At 29.9% G+C, this 10680-nt stretch overlaps 1 protein-coding gene across 1 annotated transcript; it reads right to left on the reverse strand.

Annotated features, from left to right (window-relative positions):
- Positions 1-5489: 5489 nt before the first annotated feature.
- Positions 5490-6602, reverse strand: LOC122303375 (15.7 kDa heat shock protein, peroxisomal). The gene is made up of 2 exons (XM_043115137.1): positions 6276-6602; positions 5490-5988 (listed from the first exon to the last, which is right to left on the reverse strand). Exons 1-2 carry the CDS (start codon positions 6421-6423, stop codon positions 5699-5701), a joined length of 438 nt encoding a protein of 145 aa, XP_042971071.1. The 5' UTR covers positions 6424-6602; the 3' UTR covers positions 5490-5698.
- Positions 6603-10680: the final 4078 nt, after the last annotated feature.

The raw sequence follows: 10680 nt of genomic DNA on the forward strand, positions 1-10680 counted from the left end.
CCTCTCCTTTTTATTAAATAAATTAATTAATTAAATTAACGTGTGAAACGTCAATCAAAGTAAATTTTGGGTAATACCCGACTCTGATTCCCATGAAGATTTAAGGAAGCTTCCCTTTTCCCGTTCGTTGAGATTGTGATGTTATTTATGACGTAATTTTACAAGACCGGTAGAGATATCAAATTTTACGATTTATATTTAAAAGATAAAAGGATTATTATTTTATAGCTAACTTGTTTACAATTACGTAATAAAATAATATTATTTTAAATTTCTTTTTTATTTTTAATTAGATGAGTTTAAATTTAATAAAAAATCTTATTATATTTAAAGTTGTATACAAATTGTAAGCCTATCACTATTCTTTAAAAAAAGTAATACTACTCATCATCTAAATTTTTATCATCATTTCATTATTTTATGATGTGGCATTAAATGATAAGTAACATTATCATTTAATTTCATATCATAAAATAATAAAAAAAATTAATGATAAATATATTTTTTCCTTTTTAAAACGTGGGTTTATAGAGATTCATTGAGTTGTAACTATAAGCAATTTTATTTTTGAATAATTGTTATATTCTCAATTGTATAAAGTATAGAGTCTTGCTACATATAAGTATGTGTGTTAATACACTACTTATAGAGGGATCCATTTTAACTCTAGAAAAACTAAAACACCAATCATTATTTAACATAATTGATGTGAAAAGTTTTCGCATTCGTAGTGTGTTAGGTGTGTTAAAAAAAAGCATGTTAAATAGATTTTCTCAATTTTTAAAATTTATCTTTTTAAAATTAAATTATGTCACATAAACAATATGTGGTGTGTAAGTTTTAAAATATCGAGTAATGTTATATACTACAACAGCATCTCACTTTCATCTAACTGTGTAAGATATGACATATTTATCACTATTAAATGATAAATAATTATTTAATAAAAGGTTATCTAATGGTGATAAATGTATTATATTTTATATAGTGAGATAAAAATAGGATGTTAGTGTAATATATAAAATTTTCCTTTTAATAATCGAGAAATAGTAGTGAGACCATTTCTAGTCAAACAATTAAAACAGAGATCGATATTAGCTAGGATGGGTTCAAATATTACAACCTGGCAAATGACTTCGGTGTTAACTGTGATATTAATATATGTTCATGCACTTTTGACAAGGTCCAACGATGGACAAATATGTACTTCCGGCACTGTAAAAATACAAGAGTTACTCTCTTGAGATTTGTTATTCCATGGGTCCTAACCATTATCCGTACTCTATTTTTATGCTAAAACCAATGGATTATATAAGATGAGTTAATATTATACATCACATCATCATCTTACTTTCATCTAATTATATGTCATATTTATTATCATTTAATAATGATAAATGTATCACATTATATATAATATGATGAAAGTAAAATATTAATAGTGTGATGTATAGAATTTTCAATATAAGATAGAGTTATTGTTTTTAACATATTATTGTTACTCTTTATCCCGAGATTTTATTCTCTTTAATCAAGATATTAGTTGATATATATCGTAGTCTAACTGAATTTTGATGCCAATCAGTTAAATAGAAAATCACTTCTAGTGTCAATCACATAAGTGGATACAATTAAAAGTGATAATGAAGAACATAATTTTATTTTTTAATATTTTGAATTAAGATTTTATCTTAATTGATTGTACAAGTGCTCAAAACAACTTGAAGTCTTGACTCTATCCTTAAATTTAAAATATTAAATATAAAAATGACTAAAGTATTTATAGTTTGTAATCTACACGCAATGATTCTCCTGTGTTTACAGTTAATGTTTATAACTACAGACAAAAGAAGTTGTATGGAAACAAAAATATTGTAAAATATTAAGTTAAATGCTGCTAAATAAGCTGTTGTTGCCCGAAATACTTCGCCTGCATGAAAATTTCCGACTCTTTGCCGGCGCGGATGAATAGTTTATACATTTTTTTTTTAAAGAGCCCATTATAATTATAAAAGAATTACATAAAAATATTTATATAAAATAACGTGATTTTATGTAATTTTTAAAATTTATTTTATAATAAAATAATTTTAGTCACATTAATTTATAAAATTATTTTTATATCATTTCTTTATGGTTGGAGTATTTTTTTTAATGCTCTATAGAAATCTCGGCAACTATTTTTTTTTTCTTTTTAAATAATGGAAGACTTTAAAATTTCTAAGGACTAATATTAACTTCCCAAAGCCAAATGGATCAAACTTATTATGGGTTACATCAAATAAATTATTTCACGAGCCTGCGAGAGAAGAAATAAAGTTTTCACGGAAAAAAATATAAAGCCATTAAAGACAACTATCAATGAATGGAAAAATAAAATAAAATAATTAAATAAACATAGCTATTACAATACACTGAGGTATAGTTTAGATAGTGAAATATGATGAGATGATTTTATATAAAAATTAAATAAAATATTATTTAAATATTAATTTTAAATATTATTATTATTATTTTGAGATTTGAAAATTTTGAATTATTTATTATTTTTTATGTGAAAATTTAAAAAACTCATAATAATGAGATAAATTAAACCATTTCAGTATCCTAATTAAGCCTAAATCATAAAAAGTCTCACAATTCTCTCACACTTAATTATGATAAGTACCCCTCTAATTATTTAAATCCATTATGGGTTACTGAAATAAATAGATATATGTTAATTTTTTGGACCCAAACATAACTTTTAAACCAAAACATACAATAAAAAAAATTAAAAGAAAAATATATAATATCAAAACAAGCTATATACAATATGGAGTGGCAGACCCACGTTAGTCTTGTGGGGGGCCAAACTTTCTAAAAACACCATATATCTTCTCTAGATTTTATACATAATTTTATAAATATAGAAAATACTCCTTTAAAAAATTTATAATCTCTATATACTCTCTAAAATTTTTTAAAATTTCAATATATCTAAAAATGCATCTCTCTAGTTTTTTTTTTCTTATATTTCCAAAATTTTATTTAATTTCTATATATTATTTATTTTTAAGGATGTGGCCTCTTTAAAATTAAACTTAAAATTAAGTTTAGGAGAAATAATAAGTTTATTAATATATATGGATCTCAACAATTTTTGTTATACAATATTGAGTTTCTTAATATGAAATCTAAAGTAAAAATATAAGAAAAATTATTTAAGGTCGATGACCTATATAAAAAATAGTTGCGAGATTTTATCCTATAGACTTCATTGAGTAAGAAAAGAATTTATGTAAACTTTTAATTATAGCATTATAAATTTAATGTGATACGAAAATATCTAAATTTTACATGAAATCTAATAAAGTAGTTTACATACTAGAATAAAAGATGACATTTTAAAAGATCTAGTGATAGTTTATATGAAGAAAATAAATTCAAAATATTTTATTACAAAAATAACAATAGATGAATATTATTCTATGAAACATTATCGTTAGAATATAAAACATATATTAAGTTGCGTTTTTATAATTTTATTTCTACATGTACATAGCAAATTACCAAGATATACTTTTATATATAGTTATATTTTTATGATTTTTCAATCTATTTTTAATTTATATAAGAGAAATAATGTTAGTAGTTTTAGGATATGAAAGCTCCGCCTACTCCCTTTAAAAAAAAAAAAGTAAATCTATAAGTCACATAAAAAAATTATTTTATAATGATAAACTTCACTCTTTTTCAAAAAAAATACATAATACTTATAACCCTATAATTATATCTATTATTATTCTAGTTAGCCGCCCTCAACACAATTACTAATTCTGTCACTAATAAAATGACAAAAATTCAGCCGTTTGTCTCTATGTGCAAGAAATGATCACAAACGTAATGATAGTAAAACATAATAATCATGTTTTTGTTATTATTTTTAATTAAGGAATAATCCAGAATTTATTAAATATTACGACACCAAACCAATAATATGAGTATAAAATAATCCACCATTTTTAAAAACTTTGTCTCCAGCCATTTTTAAACTAGTCTCGAAGGTTTTCCGATCGGAGAATCAGACAGCCGAATGATTGTGTGGTGGGAACTGGGAAGAAGAATGCGAAAGCCGTCACCGACTGTTGCAAAAGTGAAGCTTCGACTGGTCGGTTAATGCGATACGTTTGTGGGCCATTAGCAATTCAGGGAAGGAAAAACCAACATTTTAAATGCTCTTGAAGAAACAATATACATACAGCCAGGGATGCGACGTGTCAACAGATTGTTGGCAGAATGTCAAGTACCCGTGCCTTTGTATATTGATTGGGTCACCTACCGTTTCTTCAACTGCTTTCTTTTTATCAGTCTTGGGATGAATTAATGAAAGGGCCCAGTTGCTGGACCAACTCAGAGATTTTAGTAACCACTTGTTTTCCCAAGGAAAGGAAAGAAATAACAACATATTCCAGTCTACACTTGTTGATGTGGATCAACAAGAATTGAGCAAGATCCTTGGACCCATAGAGATTCTGTGCTCCCAAAACCTGTCTACATTCTAGAGATGAACATAACAGTTGATGCTGTCTATGAATATTGTAAGGATAACATTCCATATTATGGAATGTACACATTGTGTCTATTTCTTTAATCATAATAAATATTTAAGTTCTGGTCCTCCCAATAATTGAAAGAAAAGTATTACAAAGATAAAGACATCACGTCGTGTTATGAATTTATTTTTATATAATTTCTTTAATTAAAATATTAACTCTTGCTGTCAGTTTTATGGTGTTTGAATCCTTAAAAAGTTCAAAACACATATAATGGGTATGGTATTGTCTTTGAATATTTTTTTCCACAATGAGGCCCAGCCCAATTTATTAATAACCATCCCTAGCCCACTTAATTCAGTCACACTATGTTAAAATGTTGATCCAGAAGCACATATTCAAGTTTTATGCATGGACCACTCAGCTAGGGCTAAGTTTTTTCCATAGAGATCGAGGGACCAGATATCGTTGCAGCGAAGGGCCGTCCTTCCAAAAGCAAGAGCTAATTGCCCCCATTATGGACTCCACCATGTTGTCCCAAACCATTCAACTCATCAGGATCTTAATTTAAGGATTCTAAAAAGAAAAACAAATTGTAAACCAACTTCTGAGGTATCGAAGTTCTATATATAGTTCTTTCAGAATTCTGGAGGATCTCAATCTTATTGGTCTTTCAACTTGTGTCGCTCTTAAGTCTGAACTTTACAAGAATCTGGTCAACTTGTGCTATGATGTCTTTGGGAAAATGACGCCATAGGTTTTAGTCTCGTCAACAAACTCTTGGGTTTAATCGATAGGTAGATTGAGTTGGAAGATTCTTATGGGGACAAACCTTACCATAAAATAAATGCTACAGAAATCATCCATCAAGATTGCGGGCGGAAGGAATAAGAACTTTGCCGGCCGGCTTGCTTGGTAGGTTAGGTCCATTAATGGTGATTAGTGGGATGAAAATCCAGTCAAACCATCTCAAGCTAGTTTTGGTGATAAAACAGAGAAGAAAGGAGAAAACAGTGAAGATTTACATATTACAAAAAAGAGATCTAATTAGGAGGAGGAGGGAGAGGGGGTGCATCTTATACAGTACACATGCACCATTATTCACACATGCATAATACATTATACACAGCTATTCAAACCGTATTAAGCTAGAAGCTTGGAGCTCAGAGTTTGCTAGTGATATTGATGTTTTTAACTCTGGATGACTTTTGGGTTGTATCCTTTGGGACAACAATAGTGAGAATGCCATTCTCCACCTGAGCCTTAATCTGATCCACCTTCACATTTTCCGGTAATTCAATTTCCCGGGAGAAGCCCCCTTTGCCGGTGCCTCTCTCGGCTACATGCCAAATTGCGTCTTTTTCATGGGGATCCTCCACTTTCCCGCTTTCTCCTTTTATGCGCAAGATGTTCCCGTCCTCTACCTGCACCTGTATGTCATCTTTGCTGAAACCTATTCACATAAACTTGCTCAACTGAGAAGAGCCATCAGAGCAAACTCTATATGTATAATCTCGTCGAAATTATATATACCAGAAAACCATTTAAGATAACCCACAAAAGATTCACAATTTCACACTAAAAATTTAAAGATTAAGAGAGAGGGGAAGAGCTGCTTATACAAGATAAACCATACATCTAGTCAACTTCGTAGCATATGAGAGCAAACAATAAGATACCCGATTAACAGAGAGCATCCATCAATTCAATTGAAAGACAGACAGAGAGACGGCGTGGTACCTGGGACGCTGATCTTGAAGATGTGAGCAGTGGGGGATTCGAGCCAGTCAACTAAGGCCGTTGGTACAGACCATTCTCGGAAGATCGGAGGGCTCCAGAAGAAGCGCCTAAAAGGGTGCCCAACTACACTATCAACCATATGGAACATGGATTATGATGTTTGTTTGCTCTCTTGCAGCTGCTTCGAACCGTTTGCGGTTTCGTTATTAATATTCTGTCAGTGATCGGGGAAAATCCAGAAGCTCAGGAAGAGAGAGATCGAAGAGAATCCAGAAACTTGAGTAAGGGCTTATCCTCTGTCTTTTTTGTTATATTTGTTTTTTCACCGACATCCAATTGTATGCATGCTTTTTACTGATATTGCCTTGATTACGTCGGACTTACACTGGTCTAGGACATTCGGGAGAGTGGTGTCGCCGGGTGCCTTTAGAAACATCTTACGCAACTCGAGAAACGTCTAATACCTCACCTGATGCTGCGTGTAGATTGGGCGAGTTGAACAGGTTTGGTTGGGTTTGGGTTTTCGGCCCCGTATTTTCATCACGCCCAGCTGTAGGCAATAATAAGATCCAGTGCTGGCAAGGCCGGCCTCAAGCCCAACACTGCCCGTAGGGGTCAGGAGAGTTGGACCGTGGCCTTGCTAATTTACAATGATAATTGCCTAAATTTGTGTAATCGTCAATTTTCATTAGATTAGGCATGTATAGTAATCTAACTTTAGTTATGAGCTACACTTCTTAAACGATTTTTTTTTGTATTCAATAACTTAGCCATCTCTTTTTTTTATGTTATTTTCTTCATATGCGACTAAGATTGGAATAAAGAGTTGCTGAAGTGTATATATAATAAAGAGATGGCTGGCTATATGCAACCATGATTGGAATAAAGAACAAAAGTTGTAGCCATTAATTAGGCTTGCATGCTCCATGATTTGGCAATCCCTTTTGGTTATACGATTGAGAATATTCTATGAAGAATGAGCTGCCTGGCCTTCTCCGGTTCTCTTTTAGATTTAATGATTAATCTATGATCTTTTAGTTCATATATGCATTGCCAAAAGCCCTCCTAACGAGTGTGAGAATATACTGTATATATGGTTCTTGCTTTTCTTTCCAAAGCGAGTATTGAGATGACTTTTTCTCTAGTTTATATGTGCCACCTGTATATTCTACTAATATCCTGGACCTGAATTATTACCTACAAAAAGCAAAAAGAAATAGAACAGCTCTGTTTTTAATATTCAAGATTTATACCTACATCCAAAAAAAAAAAAAAAAAAAGAAGAAGAAGAAGATTTATACGTACATCTGTGTGTTTGGGCTTTTTCTGGACAGTAAGTGAATGGCGACCAACGCAAGCTCGACAGCGTGGGCCCAATAACTAGTTTTTTAATGTACTTTGGGCTTGGACAGCTTCATTACGGGCACCGAAAGCATTTTTTTTTTCATATTATCCATATATAATAAGACATATTTATTGTCGTTAAATGATAAAAAAATTATTTAATAAATAATTATTTAATAATAATAAATATATCATATCTTATATAATAGAATCAGGGTAGAATAGTAGTATAGTATATAAAATTTTTCTTCTTTTTATCCTTAAAGATTTTTTTGATATATAATTTTTGTTCGAATTTTATGATTTAAAGAGCGAGTCACCTATTTTATAACATTTATTCTGTCTTCAGTGAGCAACATCACTAACTTTTTAATATATCGTAAAACTCACTTCATACATCTATACATTTATCTTTTTTTCACTCTAGACCTTGATGTTTAAACTTGAAAGCATCTTGATCCTAATATTTATATAAAGATTAGATTTTATATATACTAAACTTATTATATTGCACTCTAAAAATTATACATGTCGCACTCTTATGCTATTTTTATCCTATTGGGATGTGGTGATATTATATATCAAACTTTGACGTCTTCTTCGAAAAAAAACAAGTATCGATACAAATACAATTAAAAGTAACACATTTTATATAATGAGATAAGAGTAAGATATATAGTATTATTCATTCTACTCTCATTCCATTACATTGATGTATTATTGCCCATAATTAATTACTGGTTTTTTTAAGGAAAAAAGCATAGATGATAATTGCCTTTATTTTTCCTATGTATTTACTGATCATCGTAATGATGAATCTTGAATATTGTTTCTTACTTTCAGTAGTACTTTAGATCCTCTAATGCTCTTGTACATGCAAATCTTTTAAGGACACTAAAATGTTTATATCTTTATCTGAACATGTAATGGTTGAGATCCTTTTTCATGCATGCTCGTCATGCACATGAAAATCTTGTTTAAGTACACTTAAAAATTGACATCTTTATATTTAATATGTGATAAGTCACGCGTTAATGGTCACACACACACACACATATATATATATATATAGCTATACATACAATATCAATTATATATAATAATTTTCAAATCAAAAAGATTGCACCATATAAAAGATCAGAATGCATGTACCACATATTCGTATAAATATATATGCGTGCTCTACTTATATAGAATATGCAAAAGTAATTATATGTATGTATATGTGTACGCATGGTTATAAATATAGTATTGGCACTTTTTCTTTCTGGGGCATGATGTAGTGATCCCTTGGTTCTTAATTAATTTCCTGCAGGAAGATCAAAATGAGTTCTGCTGCATTTTGTTACATTAATTTACTCTCTCTCTCTCTCTCTCTGGATGTGGCAATGTGATGTCATGAGTTGTAGCTAGCTGCCTTGATCTCCAACTTTATTATGACCTCTTTTTTTATCCTTCCAAAAGTTCTATTGATTATATATAAGTACTACTGGTGGCCGGAGGTCGATATACGGTGTGATTCTGTTTTTTTTTTTCGGTAGAGATCGAGAGATCAATGAGCCTTTTCTTGTCTTTATATATAAAATGTGCATGCCAACGTGCAATCCACTAAACGATGGATTGCATCAATATTAACCAAAAAGGAGAAAAAGATGGTCCACATATTGCTGAGAGCGGAGCTCCCGCGGCCCTTTTACGCATTAATCATGGCGGGAAATGTTGCATCTGCATATACATACATGCATATGTCTATATCTATTCTATTATAATAAATAACTACTTAATTATAAATATTAATTTTTATTATTTTTCTGTTAACTTGTTTTATTTTTTCATTAAGTCCGTTAAGTCCTGTTTTATCGAAAGGCATTTAAGATCATTGACCATTAGACATATAGTTTCATTGTAGAATTTAATAAAAGATCTTGTTTTATCAATTTTACCAAAAGGCATTTAAGATCCTTAACCATTTGACATATAATTTCATTGTAGAATTTAATGAAGGATTATGTTTTACCAAAAGACATTTAAGATCCTTGACCATTTGACATATAGTTTCATTGTAGAATTTAATGAAAGATCCTGTTTTACCGAAAGGTCCTTAACCTTGAGCATTTGACGTGTAACTCCCTTATTAAATTTAATGAAGGATCATATTTTATCAAAAGGCCCTTAGTCCCACGGAACACATGAGTTGACGTCTCTTTTTTCTGTCTTTTTCGTTTTGATAGTGTATTCATTTTCTTTTCTTTTTGTTTCAATTTTTTTAAATCTAAAGGAGTCACATTGTAAAATTTAACTTTAAGTAAATTAAACTAATAAAATACTTAAAACAGTCAATATATAATATTAATTATTAATTGAATTAAAATATAATTATTATTAATATTTTAATTAGTAGAACTATAAAATGTGATCAAATAAAAATTTTAAAAATTATTAAATTAATAATATTTTATTATTATATAGAAAGTAAATAGATAATCCAATATGAATACAGACTAATGCTCATACTTTACTGAAGTTTAGATTTTTTAACCTTGTATTTTCTTTTTTTAGAAAAATAAGTTATTGACTTTTTATTTTTTATTTTTAATTTAAATCATTATATTAGATGCATCCCAGGGCCAACGCTCCCAAGTCCGTTCCCTAGTACGTGTATATAATATATATATATATATATATATATATATATATATATGCGTGTGTATGCTATGTTTGAGTGTTGTTTTTATTTTAAATATTACAACAATGCATGGTTTTTTTTAACGGTGTACGTAGGCGCGCATTGTAAATATTGTAAATACGAGCAACCAACGAATTAAGAGAAATTATATGGAAATCGTAGTTAGGGTACTATATACGCAAAATAAGATCATCTATAACTAATACATTACTAAAAAGCCTGAGAATTGTTCTTTCTGTCTTTGGTTGGAAAAATCAATTAAGTAGATAGACTCGTCGTTGCCGCGCGAGGATTGAACGTCCCGGCCAGCTCACGGCCAGGGTGACAAAACAACTTGATTAAAAAGACCGACCAAACATTATCTGCAGCTTTAAA

Source organism: Carya illinoinensis, chromosome 3, assembly GCF_018687715.1.
Source record: "Carya illinoinensis cultivar Pawnee chromosome 3, C.illinoinensisPawnee_v1, whole genome shotgun sequence".
Taxonomy (NCBI): domain Eukaryota; kingdom Viridiplantae; phylum Streptophyta; class Magnoliopsida; order Fagales; family Juglandaceae; genus Carya; species Carya illinoinensis.

Excerpts from the sequence above, each read along its gene's own strand:
- LOC122303375 (XM_043115137.1), bottom strand. The coding sequence starts at position 6,423 with ATGTTCCATATGGTTGATAGTGTAGTTGGGCACCCTTTTAGGCGCTTC. Across the intron at positions 5,989-6,275 it reads CTTCAAGATCAGCGTCCCAG|GTTTCAGCAAAGATGACATA; the intron begins GTACCACGCCGT and ends TTATGTGAATAG.